Here is a 23613-nt window from a genome sequence, read left to right on the forward strand (position 1 = left end):
AATTAAAAATTACTTGATCAACAAGTCTGATTGTTGCACCTTCATAGTATACATTCTTTTCAAAAATTAGAAATTACTCTAACAACATATTTGAGTCTCATCTATGATCATAGTGCAACATCGGTTGACATAGAATTTAGATTGATGGAAATATTCTCCACAAGCTCGTAATTATTCAAAGCAGAACATTGTATTTAGTGAAAACTAGATTACCGACCTGTGCGGTATGTTAGAAATAATTATTTAATAATAGTTGATATTTATTTGTTATTTGCATAAAAATTATTTTATACTCCATATAGATTATATTTGCAATTATACTATTAATTATTTAGAATGTATACATTAGAAGAAAGAAAAATTAAGTAACTAAAGACTATTATTAAATATTTCTTTGTAAACTACATTGGATGTTGTATCTATATCTTCACATTCATCATTAGTCACCAATATCTTCAACCCTTTTTTTGAAGTAACCCGTGATATGGCAACATATAGTTGTCCATGAGAGAAAATTGGTTGTGGTAGATATACTCCAACATGTTTGAGTGATTGTCCTTGACTTTTATTGATAGTCATTGCAAATGAAACAGCTAAAGGAAATTGCCGTCGTTGGAATTTGAAAGGGATTCTCTTATCAGAAGGAGTCAATGATAACCTTGGAATATAAACTTTTTGACCAATATTGCTTCCTGAAATGACCTTTGCTTCAACGACATATTTTCCCATTTTTGTAATTATTAATCGTGTTCCATTACACAAACCTAAAGATTGTTCAATATTTCTCAATAACATTACTGGTACTCCAACTTTTAATCTTAACTTGTGATTTGGAAGTCCAGAAGAAATAATTGTGTTCAAAAATTCAGGAGTGTGTATATCATTTGGGATGTCCACATCTGAGTTTTTATAATACGGAGAATCAAAACTCAAATATATTATTTCTTTTCCACTTATTAAATCCAGCATGTAATCATTGATTGAGTCAACAATTGTATTCTTAGGAGCTAATATAGCCCTATCTTGAAAAAATGTCTGGTCACCCATATTTTGGAAAAGATTTGGATATGTGTTTTGAACAATAGCGGCAAGTGGATCACCAAAACTTGGAATTAGAAAATTGTTTGGTATATTGATTGTGATATCTTCATCATTAGTTTCTCCAATACTTCCATCACCAATTCCCAAAATCCACCGAGAAAATTCCGTTCTTTCTTCAATATCAGACGTTGAACTTCCTGTTAGAAGTCTCATGTTTGTAGTTAATGTAAGAACTTCACAAAAATTCCAAAGATAGGAAGAATTGATAGTAGCATGAACAACGTCTTGTCTAGTTCCTTTAGTTATGACAGGAAGGATTTGGCGAAAATCTCCACCCAAAACAACTACTTTTCCACCAAATGGGATATCTAAACTTCCATTATTATAAGATCGAAGAATATCCCTTAAAGTGCGATCAACAGCTTCAAAACAATGCTTATGCATCATTGGTGCTTCATCCCATATGATCATCTTTGCCTTGGCTATTAAATCGGCCAAATCACTTTTTGGAGCTATTTCGCATGTTGAGCATTCATTAACATTTATAGGTATGCAAAACCTTGAGTGTGCTGTTCTCCCTCCTGGAATAAGCAATGCAGCTATCCCACTTGAAGCTACTGTTATAACAATCTCACCCTTTGATCTTAATGCTGCTGACATTGATCTCCAAATATAAGTTTTTCCAGTTCCTCCATATCCATAAAGGAAAAAAAATCCTGGTTTATTTTCATTTACCCTTTTCATGATACGATCATATATTCCTTTTTGTTCAACAGTCATTGTTGACATTAATCTACGATGCTCCTCAACCAAAGATTTTCTGTCATAGTTCAACTCATCATAAATCAATGTATTATTTCTCTTGGGTATTAATGACACATCTGCTTGAGGCATTTCAGGATAATCTTCTAAACTCTTGTTATTACTTTGTAAGAATGTCTCTATTTCAGCTAAAGCGTAGCTTTTCAGTTGATCGGGAGTCAAGACCAAATCTATAATTTTAATGGAATATGTAATTAATTAAAGAAATTAATTATTAAGCACAATACATAATACATACAAAAATAAAAAATGCAGTTTAAATTAATATGCAAATTACCTTCAATGTGAAAAAGGCGTCGTTGCTTATGTAAGATATCATCACACAAATACTCCCAAGTGTTATTCCAAACAAAATCTGGGCGAGATATTTGCTTTGAAAATAATAAAGTTGCAAACAATAGGCGCAAATATTCTCCTGTACCCCATTGGCTTGCCTCCACAATTGCATCTATGTATTCCTTATCATCATCCAAAAATCCCAATGCATAGCAAGCCTCCTTAAAAGTCTTCTTTGTATCATTATTAACTGTTTTTATTTCTTCGAAAGATGTAGGACCCTTCACATAATTTAGCAAAGTTCTCAAATAAAATATCTCACTAGATCCAGGGGGAACAAAATGAAGTCTTCCAATTGCAACTCCTTGTTTTCGTGGAGCCCATTTATGTTCTTCAACTTTCCACACAAACTTTGTTGGAAATTGACTGTATGTAAGATTTTTTGCTTCAGGATATATTTTGTTGGCATCTATCCATGCCAAAAATTTTGTACAATGAACATATTTTTTGTTCACAACATCCTGAATGTCAGCATAATCATCATATATCACATGTTGCTCATTCTTTAAATGAAAATTTAGTCGTTTCACTGATGGTTCTCTATAATTAATATCAAAAGAAAATATTCTCCAAACAGCTTCACATGCTGACAAATATCTACAGTCGTAGTACATCTTTATTTCATCCAAACAATCAGATTTATTTTGCTCATTTCCACTGCTATAAAAGGCAACAGTGACACGATCATGCCCTTTGTTGACATATTTAAAAAGATATTTAATTGACCGTGACTGATTGCACCACTCCACATTTATATGAGCATTATACTTCAATAATAAATGTTTATTATAAGGAACCACAAACCTATTATCTACAAATGAGTCACCTTTTTGAATAAACACATCATTGTCTCTCCTTTTGTATACCGGATATCCATCTTCATCAATAACGGTAGAATCAGCAAATTTTTTTGGAAAATGTTTTGAACACTTTCCATTATGCATGCATGGAGATTTTTTATTTTGAGCGCCGCATGGACCATGAATCATCAATGAAGATACCACTTTAAACAACTCAGGCTCTTTATCTTTATCTGGAATCTCGGCAGATATTATTTTGTCAATATCATTAGGACAGACACACTTATAATTAGTCTCAAGGAAAACCAATATGTGAGCATGTGGGAGTCCACGCTTTTGAAACTCAATAGTGTATATTACTGCAAGTTTGAAGTAAATAAGTTCAATTATTATTAAATGTTAGATAAAAATACATTTGAGTAATAATTATATAAAAAATATTAGATGAGGAATGAAAGTACATATAAGGTTACCTGATTTGACTTTTCCAAAAATAGTGCCTTTCTTGATGTCTTTTATTAACTGATCAAGTTTAATTTTGAAAAGTCGACTCACTAAATCGGGCCTATCCTCTGGCTTTAGGTGATATGTTTTCAAAAAAATCAACCAATTCAGGCCATTTATGGTTACATGTGAAAGTGATAAATAAGTCAGGATATCCTGTCCAACCACAAATTGCCATGGCATCCTGATAATTTTATATCATATATCTTGCTCCACCAACAAATGTAGACGGCAACACAATTCTTTTTCCTGATGAAGTTGGATTAGTCTCTCCTCTAAGAATGGCCTCGGTTAACCCCTTGTAGATTTCTGCTCTTAAGTCTTTTTGATGATCTCTAATCCACTTCAAGCGCGAAGACTCTATTGCACTAAATGAATCCACCAAAAATTGTTGAAATAATCTTTTAGAAAACAATAATGTTGACTGATTTGTATCTCTTTGTTGAATTTTGTAGGCAACCCATTCTTTTTGTGTGACAAACTTCCTTTTTGAAGTGGACGTATTAGTATCTTCATTATATGGAATATCTTTTCGAAACCCGTCTTCTCCTCTAGGAAATAGAAGTGGATATTGTAATGGTAAATATGCTGGCTCAAATACAGAAATACGTTGCAACAATCCAGATTGAGTCTCAACAACAACATCCCTATCAAAGTCTACTGAATCAAAATCACCAACGACCAATGCTGCCACCTCTAAAGCTGTTGGAAGATTGTATCGTCGACCATCACAACCTCTCTTTCTTAATATTCTTAACTTCATAGTTGGAGCATTTTGTTTTGTTATGGTGTCTCGAATTATTCTATATGTTTTGACATAGGGATTGAAATTATCAAGAACTTCCCTTATATCGCTAACAATTGTTGATTTCAACTCAAAGTCTTCACCATCCATTCTGTAATATATGAAAAAATAATTGGTGGTTATATGTAATTGAAGTAGTGTTTATCAATAATCTTAAAACAAAAATATAATAAGCTCAAGGTTCGATATGATAATTATGACTATGAAACTATACAAATGAGTGTAATTACCTGACAACGGCCATTTTGTTAACTATTTCATTATCAGTGTCGTAGATGTATAGTTGAGAAAATTTTGGTTGGTTCCCTGGTAAAGGCAACAAACTTCCAATTTGATGAAAGTTTTCACCATTCATCACAAATATTGGTGGTGCATTACCATTATTTATTTCCTTATTTATTTTTCCTCCCATAGAGGTGAAAGCAAACATACTATTGAAAGATCTAATATTTTCCAAAAAGAATTTACTCCTTCTGTCATGTTTGTGATACAAATCATGCAAAGATTGAGGAAGACTGGGGTATGGAGCAATTAGAATCTTGCCTTGCATGCAACACATTGAAAATTTTGGTGTCAGTGGTCTATACTGTTTTTGAACGCGTTCTTCATACCACATCAATGCACCACAGAATTCACAAACACATATTGGGTGACCCATATTTAAATATTGGGAATCTACAATTTATACAAAACAACAAATTAACAATTTTATTTGCCAAATAGTCAATTTTAATATTGGCAAGATATCTTTAACAATATAATGTAGAAATATTACGTAGATATAAAATTTTGAACCTGACTTAGCAGTATCATCTAATTGTTCATTGTCAATTTGTAACGGAAATTGAATCCCTAAAAGAAGTAAACATATTTTTACAATGTTAAATATACATATAATAGGTTTTTAAATCATAGATTTGAGAATATTGTAATATTACTTTAAATAAATATTTTGATTAAATTACCTGAATTAGAAGGTACATTTGACTCTTCTCCATTTGTCATGCATACCATGGTGTTTAACTCATTGTCATTTTCCACCATTGACATAATGTCTGAAAGCTAAAAGGTAAATTCGTTTTAATTAATTAAGTTCAATAAGAGTAAAATATTCTACAAAATGATACTAATCCAATTTGTGTAAATAAATACAATATCATTGACAATTTGTAATTGAAAAAGAATTCTTAGAAGAAAATAAAATACAATATTAGACTATGTAAATATATATTTTTAAATGTTAAAAATATATATCCTTTAAATAAATATTTTTATATAAAAATACCTGAATTAGAAGGTATATCCGACTCTTCTCCATTTGTGATGGATACCATGTTGTTGTACTCATTATGATTTTCAATAGAAGAATCAATTTCTGAAAGATAAAAGGTGAATTATTCTTAATTACATTCAAAATTATGTATTTTAAGATTTGAATATAGTTTATAATATTTAAATTTACCCATATTTTGTAACGTGATTTTTTTAATACGTTTCAAATCAAGTTGTTGCTTCCTTTTGAGCCGATTGAAACGTTGAATTTCTGCATCATTTTTTCCATGTTGCTTTTCTGTTTTATAGCGGGAAATAAGACACTTTATCAACTTAAAACAAATATAAAGATATAAAGATATTAAAGATGTAATAATATAATTAATATTATAAAAAATATTTATAAAATAAAGTGCTGTTATTTTTACAGATTTTATTATATTCTTGAATATTTAAATTTACCTATTTTTGAATGTTAAATAACTTAATACAATTGCTAATTTAATGCTTTGATTTTATAAACAACAATTTATTGTCAATTTAATACGTTTGATTTTTCAAATAAATTTGTTAATTTAATATGTTGAATCTATAATTTTTTTTATATAAAATACAATATTAGACTATTTTTATATATTTTTTTAAATGTTTAAAATATATATCCTTTAAATAAATATTTTTCATATAAAAAAAATACCTGAATTAGAAGGTATATCTGATTCTTCTCCATTTGTGATGGGTACCATGTTGTTGTACTCATTATGATTTTCAATAAAAGAATCAATGTCTGAAAAGTTGTTGCTTCCTTTTGAGCCGATTGAGACGTTGAATTTCTTCCTTATTTTTTCCATGTTGATTTTCTGTTTTAGAGTAGAAAATAACACACTTTATCTATTTAAAAAAAATATAAAATGTAAATTAAAAATGTGATGATATAATTAATATTTTAAAAAATAAAAAATATTTATAAAATAAAGTGTTGTTAATTTTACATATTTTAATATATTTTTGAATATTTAAATTTACCCATCTTTTGAAATGTGTTTTTTTTAATACGTTTCAAATCAAGTTGTTGCTTCCTTTTGAGTCGATTGAGACGTTGAATTTCTGCCACTCCAAGTTGCTTTTCTGTTTTAGAGTGGAAAATAACTCAGTTTAAAAGTTAAAACAAATATAAAATATAAATATATTAAAAATGTGATGATATAATTAATATTATAAAAATATTTATAAAATAAAGTGTTGTAAAATGGAAAGCTGTTAAATTTAATAGTATTGCATGTATATACCCATATCAAATTTGGTATTATAGAGAATGAAGAGTGAAGAATTAGTAGTACGTGTTGTTATTGAAAAAAGAGATTTTGATTTGTTTTTTAAAGAATTTTAAGTTGCTTATATTATAAAAGAAATGAAATATAGTAATAATTGTTACTAATTTTATGTTTAGTAACTGAAATAAGAAAATAATTATAATAGTAACTGAAATATATAAATAATTAATTTTATTATTTTTTACAGTTTATAAGTTTTGAATTTGCAGCTTTTTTTATTAATTAAATATATTTTTTTCACATCAATGACTAAATTAAATTTTAAAAATAAGGGTGTTAATATTTATTGTTAGATAAAATAAAAATATGCAAATGATAATGGATATTTGTTATAAAGGAAAAAATTATACCACCGGTTTCTCATCAGCAAGTCTAGTTACTTCTTCGACATGTTCAGCTTTCTCTTCATTATTAGTTATCTTTGATAAATCATAATTCAATTATTAGTTATAAATAATTATTGATAAATTAAATTACATAATTTTGTATTCATACCTTAATCCCATTAATAGATATGAATTGTTTGATTATATCAGTGTCTTCGGTAAGTTTTTTGACAGTATAGCTACGCCAATTTTGAAATATGTTTCCATCACTAACTTCAACTTTGAATAATATTTGTTTGTCCAGAAATGTATCCAAGTCTGATGGATAAGCATTAGCTTTACTCCCCTGCAGGTACATAAATGATATAAAATATTGTTTCATTTGTAGTGAATTCATATATATATATATATATATATATATATATATATATATATATATATATATATATATATATATATATATATATATATATATATATATATATATATATATATATATATATATATATATATATATATATATATATATTCCAATTATCCAACCTGACCCATAGAATCAAGCAGATCTTGTACATTTCTGCCCAGCACTTGAGACACAATGCGATCAAACAAAATAAAAGTTGTTGATCCGGTCTTATCTATGACTTGTATATGAACCTTAAACCTGTATATTTAAAGAAACATAATATTTGTCATTAACATGTATCATAGTAATTCAAAGTAATTTATTCTAAAATATTATTTTACGTACCTAGGAACGGCAGTTTTTGGCATCTTGCATCTGTCACAATATAGCTTTCCTTCAATTATATTAATTTTTGAGGCACATTTGAAGCATGCTTGATAGAACCATCCTGCATCAGTATCAAGCTCACATGTTCTTACTAAGACAGAGCCAAAACATTTCTGTCACATTTAAATGAAAAAATTACCATTAATTACTGTCAGAGTTATCATAAAATATGAATATTTTCTAAAATTAATAAACAATTACTTCTGTAGATTCAATCAAATCTTCAATAGTCATTTTTTTGGTTTGGAGTAAATCATCTGCCAATGGAATTATGGTTGGTCCGTCATTTGACTAACACCTTGAGTCAAATCCACATTTTCCTCAGTCATCCTATTGAATTAAATTGTTAAATATCTACTTATAAAGCAAAGAATAATAAATGACAGGTGAATTGAAAAACAAATTTACCTCAATTTATAGTCGTTAATAGCAGGTATATCAACATTCAAAAACATTTTTGTTCCAAAAAATGAGTTAGACACACCCATTTTGCCTATGTTAAAATAATAATATCACTTATTATATTATTCATTTATCACTACGCCAAATTTGGCTTTTAGCAGCACCCCTACGAAAGCGCTTTTAGGAAAAGCGCTGGCATAGGCTTCGCTAAAGACAAAATTAAAAAACACGCTAAAAAAGCGCTCTAATAGTGGGGGGTATGAAAGCGCTTTTAAGAAGCGCTCTGGTAGGGGGGGGGGGTTATGAGAGCGCTTTTCAAAAGCGCTCTGGTAGGGGGGGGTACGAAAGCGCTTTACAAAAGCGCTCTGGTAGGTGGGGGGAACGTGGGGGGAACGAAAGCGCTTTTCAAAAGCGCTCTGGTAGGGGTGTTTAATGAGAGCGCTTTTTGTCAAAAGCGCTGGTATAGCCCAGGCTATGAGAGCGCTTTCCAGAAGCGCTTTAGTAGCCTTATTACTAAAATTAAAACCAAAAACACGCTTCTACTGTTTCTCACTTTCTCTCTTTCTTTTTCTCTCTGCACGCGAACCAGAAACCCCAGTACCCCTCACCGTCGTCGGTCCTCCGTCAACCACCATCGCGCGAACTTCTTCTCCTCCGTCCACCACCATCGTTTCGTCTCCGTCACTTCTCCTCTGGTAGCAACTTGCTTTGCGCCACCCAGGTATCACACTTCTCATAGCTTTTAACAAAACCCTAGATGTATCAATGTATCCTTGTGATTCTGAATTTGATGGAATGCTCTTTTCTTAAGGCCTTTGATAGGGTTTTGAGTTCTGTTGAACTGTGAAATGGTGGCTGTTGGATTGTTTGGGGTCTGCTTGTATGGTTTTCACAAAATATAAATTTAACCTCTTCTTATCTTTTGAGTTCTGTTCCATAGAGAGGCTCTTATTCTTAATTTGTGGTCTCCATTTATGTCCTTAGCCTCTTCTTATCTTAGTACAATTGAAATTGTGAGTCTCTTGTTATCTTAGTAGAATTGAAATTGTGAGTAAAGTTTCTTGACTGTTGTATAAGATAGTGGAGGAGGTGCAATATTTCTCTACCAATGATGATATATGTAGTGGATTTTGAGGCATGTCGGTATATACATACGTGTAAAGGTATATAACTAGCTAGTGGCATAACCGATGCCCATCATATATTTGGGCATAAAACTGAATATAAATTATATAATAACAACAACAATAACCCTAGCTAGTACATACATAGCTATATAGATTTTGGAATTTGATAAAATATATATTATATACTTTTATTTATATATAATAACTCTATGATATATATGTTGTGTGTGTATGAGATTGAGAGTGATGGTATATATATATTGTACAATAAATTGGCTTGTTCAAGGATGCCAAGTACTGTAAAGTATGAGAATGACAGCACATAGAGAAAATTAAATAATAAATAATATATAATAATAGTAATAATATATACCTTATGAGAGTTGAATTAATGAGGAAGAGAGAAGGTAAAGAATGAAACAAGAGTGAGTTAATGTATATAGACAAGGATGATTCATAAGGTTTGCTTTTGAGCAAAAAGTTTTATAGCTTCGTGTTAGTAGTGGTGTATTTAATTAACTGCATCGTGTGTCTTGTGTTAGTAGTGTTAGTAGTGGTGTATTTAATTAACTGCATCATGAGCTATTCACCCATTCTTATTATAATCATACATTGAATTGAATTTCTTGTATAGGTCTGACTGGATTGATAACTTTGGATCTCTTTGGAGCTCGTATCATTGACTCTGGTACTTCAATGGCTTCAGATAGAGATGCTCCACCTGAAAACCCACCTGAAAACTTACAAGAAAACTCACAAGAAAGAGTTGCTTCGGATACAAATGCTCCACCTGATACTGAAGCAAAAGAGGTTGCACGAGGCATCACTATTATGAGGAGTATCATACGACATAGAGACCAAGGATTAGTATACCGATTGGAATGGAATTCTGATAAACAACCAATTGGTCCTAATTCTGCAAAGTTGACAAGTTATATTGGTACACTTGTCCGTATGCATATTCCGGTCTCCATAGCTACCTGGAAATCGAAAACGAAAAATTTAGAATTGGAGGAGAAAAAACAAGCGATTTGGGAAGAGCTTCAGGTATATATCATATATGGTTAATTGTTGTTATTATCTTGACGATAAATTGTTTAAATTATTTATACTAACACACTATGCGTACGTTTTTTTGCAGAGGACTTTTGAGATACCAGATGAACGTAAAAGCTACATACTTAGTTTGGCCGGCAAGAGATATAGAGGGTGGAAAAGTTTTTTGACAAACACCTATCTTAAGGATAAAGATGGAAAATTTCTTGAAGATGCACCGGGACGGCCAACAAAGTATGCGACCTTCATTGATGAAGCAGATTGGGCTGAGTTTGTAAAGCAAAGAGATGAAGCTTTTCAGAAAAAGAGTGCCACGAATAGGGAGAGAGCATCCAAACCCGCGTATCCATACAAAAAAGGGCGTTTGGGATATGCACGCTTAGAGGATAAAATTGTAAGTAAATAGAAATTCGATTTAATTAATTGTCTACATGTGCATGTTTTAATTGACGATTTTATCGTTTGTGTCAATGCATAGTTGGAGGAGACTAAAAGTGAGGAAGCTTCACTTCCTGTACATGTGTTGTGGAAGGAAGCTCGTGTGGGCAAGAATCACGCTGTCGATCCCGATGTTCAGAGAGTTTATACTGAATGTGTAAGTATAATACTGTGTCTTTAATTAAATCAAATGTTTTTTAATATATAAATGACTTTTTATCTCCACTAATAATTATTTAAATGTAAATGAATTACAGGAGACCTTGTCGCAATCGGCATCCACCGGTGAGGAGAGCGTACTTAGTAGAGTACTAGATGCTCCCGAGTATCCCGGTCGGGTGAGGGGTAAGGGTCATGGTGTGACTCCAACCTCTTTTTACAAGAGTCCTAGGAGAAGAAATCCTTCAAATGAAGAAGTGTTGCAAAAGTTGGCGGAATTGCAAGCACAAGTCTCTGAATTGCAAAGAGATAAAGAAGTGTATATGAGAGAAAAGTGCAACACTTCATCGGTGAAAGAAACTAGTGATAAGGCTAGTATCAACTATCAAAGGAAATTTCCCGAGGTAATTATAATTTTTTTTCCTTTTAAATTGTTCTATTTTATTAATGATAATGACTTTATATTTACTTTTGGTTTAGGGCATTTCATCTTGCCAACTATACTTATCGGAACCGAATTATCGACTAGTTGGCAAGGGAAAAGTGCACAACACTTCGGGAGATTTACTTCACCACAGACCGCTCCCGGATGGACACCTGAAAGTATCGGTGGATGTTGTATTAGATCGTGATGCGATTCTACCGGTACCTGACATGGTCTCAGAGACGACATTGCTGCGAGATGCAATAGGATCGTTTGTTGCATGGCCCTCGGAGCTCATTACCATTAGTGATGAGGTAAATTGAAAACGATTATGAATCATTTAGTTTTCGAATGTCAATTCTAAACCGTTTATTAATTATGTTTTACATTTTATTTTTAGACTGCTCCTATAAAACCCGCAATTAAGGGTAAAGGGATTTTACAGGAGGAGGAGTCTGTTGCATCGCTAAAAGAGGTACATTTAAAGTGTTAATATATAATCTGAATCAAAATATGCATGATTTTATATTTTACCTAACTTATATGATTTTTAGGCATCCGCTCGGGAGTCACAACAAGTGACGCAGCAGGTTCGTAGCGTACCACCCAGTGGTCCTCCGAAGCAAGCGGCAAGAAAAGGCGGTGCTTTTGTGCCTCGATACCGGGCGACACTCGCAACAATGGTTGATATGTCCGATATGAAGGATGGTGCTTTACGGGAAATCGATATGGATGAAAGTGTCTTCGGTATTGAGTTCAAGTCACATATTACAATTGATGACTTGCAAGAGATTTTTAACCAAGATCAACTAGGCGTCAGTAATATGCATTCATACATCCGGTAATATTCACTCATCCGATATATTATTTAATTAGTCCCACAATATAATTTATTTACACTTTTCAATGAAAAGAATCTAATGTTTATTATGTTTTTATTTAAGGTTGTTGTATGACAGAGTGTTGCGCGGGACTGCATTGTCTAACAGATTCCGGTTCGTGTCTTCCGCCCATTGCAGCGGAATGGAAATTGTTTCGGATCCGGAATCTGTTAGACAGCGCTTAGTCGATAGATTCATGTCCACCGGCAATACAGAATGTCTGCATCTTTGGGCGTATAATACCCGACCAGTAGGGTTAGTTTCTCATTCTTTATTCATCTAATCTCTGTTTCTTTAGTGTATAGCAATATTTTCATATAACCTATTGTTTTAATTTATAGAGCACACTGGTTGCTGCTTGCTATCAACCCGATAAGGGAAGTCGTGTATTATCTGAATTCGGTAAAGGGTGAATGGACCAATTATCCGGCCATGAAGGAAATCGTTGATTTGTAAGTGGGATCGTTCTAAATATATATTCGTGTATATTTATATATTTACTTATTTGTGGGATTGATCTAAACATATGCTTTTATATATTTGTTAATTAGATCAATACAAGTATTCCGTAGTCAACGGGACGCACAGGTATCCCGGACTAAATCAAACAACATCACCTGGATCGAAGTGCAGGTACATTACTTTTCACAAATTTGCTTATAATATTTATGCTACTTGGTAAAACAAGACAACTTATATAGAATCTTATTTGTTTTTCTATGTAGTGTCCGCTACAGCGTAACAGTTCAGACTGCGGATACTTTGTATTGAGGTTTATGAAAGAAATCATTCAGGCGAATCAATTAGAGATTCCTCCCACGGTATAAAGTTATAACTTAAGATAATTTCATATAATTTATTACATTTACCTAAATATATTATTCATATTATGTTTTTGTTTTATAGTACCTTGACGAATTCCGTGCTGCTGGGTACTCGAAGCTAAAGTTAGAAGAAATCAAAGAGGAATTGTGTCAATTTTATATTAAGCTATTTTTCATGCAGATTTGAACTATAATATTGTTGATTTTGTAATGATGTATATATATAATTTTGTAATGATGTATATATATAATTTTGGATATTATAATGGTATATATTAGTATATATATTGTCTTACTGATGGCTGAAATAATATAGTCGAAAATATATTACAGGTCGAAAATATATTACAGGTCGAAAATATTACAGGTCGAAAACATTACAGGTCGACTGGGAGGATTAAATTATAGGCTGCACATAAAAATACCTCATTTAGCAACTACAGCGCTTCTAAAAAGCGCTCTTAAAGGTCCACATACTAGAGCGCTTCTTAGTAAAAGCGCTGGCAAAGACCAGTAAAAAAGCAAAAAAAATTAAAAAATTACGCAGCATACAAAAGCGCTTTTGGAAAAGCGCTCTGGTAGGCCCCCCTATGAGAGCGCTTTTTCTGGAAAAAGCGCTCTCATAGGGGGGCCTACCAGAGCGCTTTTCCAAAAGCGCTTTTGTATGCTGCGTAATTTTTTAATTTTTTTTGCTTTTTTACTGGTCTTTGCCAGCGCTTTTACTAAGAAGCGCTCTTAAAGGGGGGTCTACCAGAGCGCTTTTTCCAGGAAAGCGCTCTTATAGGGGGTCCTACAAGAGCGCTTTTTCCAGGAAAGCGCTCTTAAAGGGGGGGTCTACCAGAGCGCTTTTAAAAGCGCTTTCGTAGCCTACGCCAGCGCTGGCTTTGGCAGCGCTTTAAAGCGCTGTTAAAGGCCAAAAAAAGCGCTGTGAAAGCCCTTGTACGGCGTAGTGTATATATAAAGTTGAAATGTATTAAATAGCAAATATATATTTATAGTCGTACCGTAATACTTCTTCAACTTGCATATTTGCAGTATGATGATGACACTGTGTGAAAGTCATGTTTTTCCAAAAATTGTTTCATCATTTCAGCAAATTCACTCCATAAAGTACAATGAATTCTATTGTTACTGCATTATATATGAATGAAATTATATTATTTTACATGGTTATAATACATGATAATAAAAAAAAAAATAATTAGTTATTCTACATATAAAAAACTCACTCCAAATCTTCAAGTGTAATATCCATAACTTTGGTGCCATTTTTTTCGATTTCTTTGATATTGTTTTTCTCTACGACATGGCCAATAATATCTAATAAACAATTTTTAAAAAATTAATATAATTTATAATTTAAAGATATGAAAATATTATATCACACAGACACTAATAAATCTCACCGAGTAATTTATCCTCTTTTGTTGAAGACAGGATATCAAGAAATGACATAAATTCAAAATGATGAATAGGTATCTCCGGGGCATTCACTTTGAATAAATTTGTAGATCCCATAAAATTGAGCTTATACTTATGGTTTGTGGTTCTGAATGAAACATCATTCAGAGCAACCAAAATTTTTTCAAAAACATACGTAGAACCTTCTAAAATTTTATCCTTAAATTGTGGCATGAGATTTTTTCGAATTGTTGCATGAATTTTTCCACACTATTGATAAATAAAAGGAAAAATAAACATGTTAGTATCTATATATATAATTAAAAAAAATTTAGATCATATAGAGTAATTCAAATAATACCTTTTCATCCAATAAGAGCATATGGAGACTTCCATTCTCTGCTGAATTTATGCGATCCGGTATAATCCAAAGATGAATTACTCTAACCTTCAAATTAATTTCAATTTTGCCACCACAAATTTGAGCTACAGGAGTTATCATGGAAGGGATATCTACAAACAAAAAACATAAATTTAATCAGTTAAAAAATTATAAAATATAGTAAAGTGACAATATCTTTTTAATAGTAGTGCATGTATATACCCATATCAAATTTGGTATTATAGAGAATGAAGAGTGAAGAATTAGTAGTACGTGTTGTTATTGAAAAAAGAGATTTTGATTTGTTTTTTAAAGAATTTTAAGTTGCTTATATTATAAAAGAAATGAAATATAATAATAATTGTTACTAATTCTATGTTTAGTAACTGAAATAAGAAAATAATTATAATAGTAACTGAAATTTATAAGTTTTGAATTTGCAAGTTTGTTTTTTACGGTAAAAAACAAATTGAATGCCTTAAACAAATTGAATGCCTTAAATTGAATTTCTTAAATTGAATTTGTAAGATTGCTAATTTAATGCTTTAATTTTATACTAAAAAAAATTTTGTCAATTTAATGCGTTGGTTTTTAAATATCATTCCTAATTTAATGTTTTGATTTTATAAACAATTTATATAAAAATAATTATCAATTTAATGTGTTTATTTTATACAAATAATAATAATATTCAACTATTATAATTAAAAATAATATTATTTATATAAATGTTATTATTAACATTATTATTATTTTTGTATATGAAAATAAATTTTCTTAAATCTAAATAAAAATAAAATAATGTATTAATATTACATACATAAGAAAAATTTGTAATTAAATAGATTTATTAAATTAAATAAAAACTATATATTATTTATAAGGATTTTTAACATATTATTACATTATATATATAAATATTATTATTAACATTATTATAATTTTTGTATATTAAAATAAATTTTCTTAGTGCTAAATAAAAAATAAAGTAATTTAATAATATTTCATACGTAAGAAAAATTTATAATTAAATAGATTTATTAAATTAAATCAAAACTATATATCATTTATCATGATTTTTAACATATTATTATTTTTTAATTTTTCCTTTTCAGTTATTAAATTTTTTAGTAAAAATATACAAAAAAAATATTGATTGTGTTTTCAGTTATTATATTGACTTCTCAATTATTTGCTTACTCATTATGTTGGTCACCGTTACTCATGACCATCAATCTATACCAAAAAAATATTGATTATATTTTCAGTTATTATATTGACTTCTCAATTATTTACTTACTCATTATGTTGGTCACCGTTACTCATGACCATCATTCTATATGATAATTCTTCATTAATTTATTATTTATATTAACATTTATGAAATTTATTTACTCATTATTTTGTTACCATTACTCATAGTCATTCATCTTAAACTTAAATTTATTTTATTTATTACAATAATTTTTATATTTTTATACTAAAAAAATTATTGTCAATTTAATGCGTTGGTTTTTAAATATCATTCTTAATTTAATGTGTTGATTTTATAAACAATTTATATAAAAATAATTATCAATTTAATGTGTTATTATTCTGAATTTTATTTTTGTTTTCCTTTTGTTTTCACAGGTTTGCTTTTATTTTTCAGAGTTGTTATTATTCTGAATTTTATTTTTTTTATGGTTTAGCTTTCACGGCGTGACTGGGTCTCGTTTCAGATTGTGAAGTGGAAGAAGCGTTTGTTTCAACCCTCTCTCTATCTGATGGTATTCTTGGCGGCGCCCACTGAGTGTTGGGTCAAGTGGAAGAAACGTTTGTTTCAACCCTCTCTCTATCTGATGGTATTCTTGGCGGCGCCCACTGAGTGTTTGGTCAATCATAATAGGGGCTGAAGTTAGTTCTTCTTCAAGTACGATCTGGGAACAATTTTGACAGTATTACTCCGAAGGTGCTTTCAACCACGGGAGTTTCCCTTTTGTTTTCACATATTTGGTTTAGTATTTTTTTTAATATTTAATTTTATTGAAGTGTGAATGTTTTGAAATCAGGAGTGAAATCTATTTTCATTGATTCGAATCAAAGGAAGATAATAGTTGTTGGTACTGTGAATCCTATGAAATCTATCCTTAGAGAAGGAAGAAGTACTGGAAAAATCAGAAGCGTCAGAATGGTGTCTGTTATTACCCTTTCAACATCATGAATTCCCGGAGAGATCACATCACTAAAGTAATATAGATTGTCCTCAATTTCATCTACAGCAGTCGTAATGCTAGCCTTTGAGTCTCTGCCTGGATTTTTGTCTCAGCAACCATAATATTTTATTAATATTATTATTATTATTATTATTATTATTATTATTATTATTATTATTGTATAATTAAAGTTTTATTCTCATAAATTATTATTATTATTATTATTATTATTTATTTTTTGAAATAAAAGAATTTTATTCATTTCAAAGAACTATTACAAGCAAGGCTAAAGCCCATATAACTTGAACTTATTTACATGAGAATATTAACTAAATGATTTCTATACTTGGGTTTCATCCACCCTCTATAGACTAAAGAATCTATAATAGATCTAATAACACTATGAGTATCCCTATAGGACCCTTTACTACCAAATATCATAGAATTCCTATACATCCAAATGCCATAGAAAACTTCAGTAGCAGCAGCTTTTAGAAGAATATTAGGCCAGCCTTTACCTTTGGATTTCCTTTTAATCCAAGCCATATCAAGGTTGCTTTCTAGCTTCATATCCATCCATTTGAAAATCCCTTGCCAAATGACGAAAGTACTTTTACACTTGAACAAGAGATGGTCAAGATCTTCATTGTCCTCTTTACACAAGTCGCATAACGTATTCTGCAGCATGCCCATTTTCGCCATCCTTGTTTTGGTAAACAGCCGGTTCTGGCATATTAACCAAAGTATCACCTTTGCTCTTGGTCTAGCAAAGTTATGTGTCATCATATGGTACCATTCAACTCTCACATTATCCTCAATCAAAATATTATAGATCTTCATCATACTAAACTGCCTCTGGTTCCTCATGCTATTCCAACAGTTATCGATTCTACCTATGTCAGCCTTACTTGCCAGGATATGTTTAAGAATCCAGGTACAGTTGTTACCCTGATTCTCAGCCAGAAAATCCCTACCTTTTAAGTAGTACGTGTGTATCCACTTCACCCAGAGATTGTCTAACTCCATGCTAATATTCCATAAGCATTTGAGCAAAGCCACATGGTTCCAAACGCTCAGATTTATCACATTGAGCCCACCTTGCTTGACTGGACAACAAACTCTCTTCCAAGCCACCGGGCTTTTCTTAGAAATTGTAGCTTTTCCAGACCAAATGTAAGACCTGCACAGGCTATCCAACTTTCTAATAACAAAATCAGGTAAAGGCAAACAGGTCATCCAGTATTGTACAGTGGCAGATATAGTGCTTTTCACTAGTTGAATCCTACCTGCAGTGCTGAGTAAGTGGGCAGACCAATGTCTAATTCTACTCATAACCCTATCTATAAGAGGAAGATAGTGACTCACATTAAGTTTTTTACTAGCAAGTGGTATGCCAAGATACCTGATAGGCAGTTGACCCTCTGCATAACCAGTGATCCTACCAATCTCCTCTTTAGCTGCAGTGTCCATTCCACCATAGAAAGCATAACATTTTCTCGGGTTCACTCTAAGGCCAGTTGAAGCTGAGAAACTGTTGAAAGCTGCAAGTAAAATTTCAATAGATTTTTTATCTCCTCTACTGAAGAGAAGCACATCATCAGCAAAAGTTAAATGAGTAATCTTCAGGGCTTTACACTTGCTATGAAATTTGAAGTCTGCATTCCTAGTCATCTTTATCATAACCCTATTTATGTATTCCATCATTATAACAAATAGGAGTGGAGAGATTGGGTCCCCCTGTCGAATACCTCTTCTAGCCTCCATGATCGTAGTATATTCCCCATTCACATTAAATCTGTAGCTAACAGTAGTAGTAACTAACATGATCCACTTAATGAATTGGCTGGGCAAACCTATCTCATTTAGCACTGTTTCCAAAGAGTTCCAGTCCATCATATCATACGCTTTCTGCAAGTCAACTTGGATCATGCTTCTAGGTGTGCCACCCTTCCTACTATATCCTTTCATCAATTCAAAGGCAAGCAGTATATGATTCTGAATAACCTGTCCCTTTAAGAATGCAACTTGGCTCTTGTGAATTACCTCTGGTAACACCATACCCAATCTGTTTGTGAGGACTTTAGAGATAATTTTGTAGAACGTGGTGCAGCCAACAATAGGTCGAAAGTCCTTCACTTCACTAGCATTCTCATGTTTAGGAATAAGAGTCACAATGGTACTGTTGAAGGCTTTAAGGAGGTTACCTTTGACAAAAAACTCCTGGACGGCTGCTATAACATCCCACTTAACAATATTCCAGCTTGATTTAAAAAAGTAGGATCCATAACCATCAATTCCAGGTGCTTTGAGATCACCAATAGCTTTCAAAGCTTCCAAAATCTCATCCTCAGTAACTGGCCGAATCAGGGCATCCCTTTGGCCGATGCTAACTTGTTTCCCACTTCTCATAGCTTCAATATCCACATGTTTCACATTGTCCTCCTTTGTCCCCATAAGACTTTTATAGAATTTCATAACCTCTTCCATAATACTATTCTGATCAGTAACAGAATTACCATCAGTTGTCTTAAGGATCTTCATACTCTTACTCTTATGTTTTGCTTTAATAGAGGCATGAAAGAATGCATTATTGTCATCTGCCAGTCTCAGCCAATCAATCTTGGACTTCTGAATTAGCATATGTTCCTCCAGTTCGTGCAGCCTAATCACCTCATCAGTGCAAATTTTGACCCTGGAAATTCTGCTACTGTCCATTCTGTTATTAGCTAAGTCTCTCTGCGCCAAATCCAGATCTTTCCTAGCAGCCTCCAAGTTATGCTTCATATTGATTATGTTCTTACTAAGCTGTTGTAAGTCAGGCTTTAGACGCTGCAGCTTCCTCCAAAGGATGTACATAGGGCTACCTTCAATAGGTTTATTCCAGCTAGCCCTAATAGTCTCCTCATAACCTGGCAGCTTAGTCAAGCAATTGTAGAACTTGAATCTCCTTGATTTGTGGCCCTTTTGCTTGTCTTTGGCCACCTATAAAAGAGCATGGTCAGAAACATTGGGGGGTAGCACAGAGAGAGTCAGATCACCATACTTTTGGAACCAAGTCACATTACCAATGAGCCTATCAATCCTAGAGTGAATAGGATCAACTGTATGTCTATTGCACCAGGTGAAGTAGTCACCACAACTATCCATTTCACTCGAGCCATTATTTATCATCATTTCTTGCAAGTCAGTATACTCAGCTTCTGAAACCATTCTACCACCTATTCTGTCCTGAGCTTTGGTGACATTATTGAAGTCTCCAATAATGCACCAAGGATCATTACTACTAGGCTTCAATAGACTGAGATCCTTCCAAAGGTTCTTCCTCTGTTCTAGTTTATTCATTCCATACAGAGCTGTCAGCCAGAATCTAAAGTCTCCCATAACACCATAAACTCCACAATGAATGAACTGGGCAGAGCTTTTTATCATCTTAACCTCCAAATTCCTATCACTCCATGATACCCAAATTCTCCCATTATCATGATTCAGATAGTTATCTAAGTAATTGTCATGGATGCTGAGTTTCTCTCTGATCTTCTTAGCCTTATCAGCCTTGACTCTAGTTTCAATTAGTATCAAAATGTCAGGTTTAATATTATTGAGACGGGAACTAATCTCTTTAATCTTTCCTGACTTGTTGAGTCCCCTTACATTCCAGGAGACTAACATGGATCTCCATCCAAGGTCTCTATGAGATCATTCAAAATCCCTAGAGCCTCAAATCCATTAACACATCTAATTTCAGTTGAAGAATCAGTTGGAGTTCTCTTACCTTTACCTTTGATGGCTGATCCAACCACTGTCCAGTTATTTTCCTCTATGTCATCCTTCTGTTCTTCATGATCTGCTTCCCTTTTTTTCTTTAAATCTGTCTCAGTAGCAATAGCCTGGCTGCAGCCCTGTTCAGTATCTACAGGTTTAGCTTTAGGTTTCCATTGCCTTTTCACAAATTCCTTACATTTGTGCCCTATACTTTGGCATCTATCACAGAATAATGGCTTCCATTCGTACTCCACCGGCTGCTTCATTATTCTTCCTTCACAGTCCTTTATGGCTATCTCTTTGATCATTTCTCTTGTGATATCCACTTCAACCAGAATACGTGCGTATGATACCCTCAGCTTATTGGCCGTGCATTCATCTGTTACCAACGGCACGCCTATGGCACTTCCTATTTTGCTTAGGCTTTTCTCCCCCCATAGGTGTAGTGGCAGTTTGGGAAGTTTCACCCATAGAGGCACTGTTCTCAACATATCCCTTTTTAGGTTGAAATCAGGCTTCCACTCCCTTAGCATCAAAGAGATATTCCTTAATGTATAAGGGCCTCTTATTAGCACTGCATCCATATCATCATGAGAATGGAATCTAAGGATAAAATACCCTTCCTCATGGTAGAACAGATCAGGGAGTTTGACAAAATTCCATACCTTCTCCATGAAGTTCTTCACCATGTTCATGCTTAATTCCTCACCCATCGCATACAAGATTAAGGCTGTTTCCCAATACTTGACTTCCGACACAATGTCATCTTCTTCAATTTCAATCACGATTCCTTCGTTGGTGACGTTTGGTGCTACATATTGCATCGATAGACCTTTTGTTGGATTCCGATTCTCAGTGAGAATATCAACCCACAATTTGTGTTCTTCAACTTTTCTTGATTCTGGTAGCGACACATTCTTCTTCATCCCCAAAATTAGGGTTTCATCTTTGCTTATTTCCTCTTCAATCTTCTCCTCTTCAATCTTCTCTGTGTCCATCTTGCTAGCAGTTATAGGTTGAGTAGTCATCTTCTCCTTCACCGGTGACGATGGTGAAGGGTGGTTCTCCGGTGACGGCGGCACCGCTTTTGGCGGCCTCCCCCTTCCCCGTTTCACGCGTGAGCCTGTTCCCGCCATCAACGAAGGAATCGTTTATTATTATTATTATTATTATTATTATTTATTGTTTATTATTATTATTATTAGGTTTGTATAATTAAAGTTTTATTCTCATAAATTATTATTATTATTATTATTATTATTTATTGATTTATTGAATAATTATTATTATTATTATTATTATTATTATTATTATTATTATTATTATTATTATTTATTGATTTATTGAATAATTAAAGTTTTATTCTCATGATGACACGTGGTTTAGATTGTTGTAAGGATGACATGTGGCTAGGGTTGCCATCATAACATCTTTACATTTATATTAAGTAGATGGTTTGCGTTTATTTGACCTAGTATTGCATACACAATAATCGATGCTTAGTAAAATTTGCATTGTGCCATTGTGTCATCATTTGGTATCAAATTAATTAGTGTAATATAATGTACACTCATTCACGCATGAGTTGATCCTCGTAGATTCAAATTTTAGCTTGGACATTTTTCTCCTAGCAGCATAATTATTTTATTATAAAAATTCATATTTTAGAAGTCTCCCATCCAACATCATTTTAAAAAGAAATAAAGGCAGCGATTGAGAATATTTTAATTATACTTATAATGTCAAATTCTCTTACATGTCAAAAATTTACGAGTTAAAAACAAAACCTTGTAGAACTACTTATGTGCATTGTAATTTACAGTGTTTCGTATTTATTTAATTCATATTGAAGCATCGTAAGATCACACTCTGAATCATCAATGAATCTTATTCATTAATTTAATTTTTTTTCTATTTTTTATGTAAGGTTCTCATATCTTTGACAAGAATATTAAATCATATTTTTTTTATTTTATAAAAGTGATCAGTAGTATCTATCAATACATCATTATTACATGAACGATAAAAATGTTATGTGGGCTTATGTAACCTTTATGCGATAACTTTCATCATTTGCGTACAAGTTATTGGTTGATAGATATCACTGACTATTGATAATATTAAATAGGTGATTTAATATCATTATCAATATTAAATATATGATAATTTTCGTCACTTGTGTATCAATTATGTGTTGCTAGATATTCACATAAGAACAAATAAAATATATATCAAATAAATGAATAAGATTCAGTGGTTGCACTTTTATAATGTATTAGTGAAAAATTAGAGAAATGTGATAAATCATAAGTTACGGTGTACATAAGTGGTTCTATAAATAAAATTATTATGTTGATGTAGTAGTTAGTCATACATGTATTCATAAAACCCTAGCTCCATTAGGATTGTGAGTTCGCTTTCTTGCGATACTTGTGTTCTCTCATATCTATCATTATAGATGGAATGTTTTCTCCTTCCATAATCTATTTGTATGGACCAACTAGAGGTACTCTTGTTTGTATGACGCTC

General features: G+C 32.0%; 1 protein-coding gene and 1 pseudogene across 1 annotated transcript; both read right to left on the bottom strand.

Annotated features, from left to right (window-relative positions):
- Positions 1–369: 369 nt before the first annotated feature.
- LOC131625329 (uncharacterized) lies at positions 370–15353 on the bottom strand (annotated as a pseudogene).
- Positions 15354–17634: 2281 nt separating this feature from the next.
- Positions 17635–22220, bottom strand: LOC131625330 (uncharacterized). Its single transcript, XM_058896197.1, has 3 exons — positions 20990–22220; positions 20383–20879; positions 17635–20304 (listed from the first exon to the last, which is right to left on the bottom strand). Exons 1-3 carry the CDS (start codon positions 22218–22220, stop codon positions 17635–17637), a joined length of 4398 nt encoding a protein of 1465 aa, XP_058752180.1.
- Positions 22221–23613: the final 1393 nt, after the last annotated feature.

This window comes from Vicia villosa, unplaced genomic scaffold (genome assembly GCF_029867415.1).
Source record: "Vicia villosa cultivar HV-30 ecotype Madison, WI unplaced genomic scaffold, Vvil1.0 ctg.000205F_1_1, whole genome shotgun sequence".
NCBI classification, from domain to species: domain Eukaryota; kingdom Viridiplantae; phylum Streptophyta; class Magnoliopsida; order Fabales; family Fabaceae; genus Vicia; species Vicia villosa.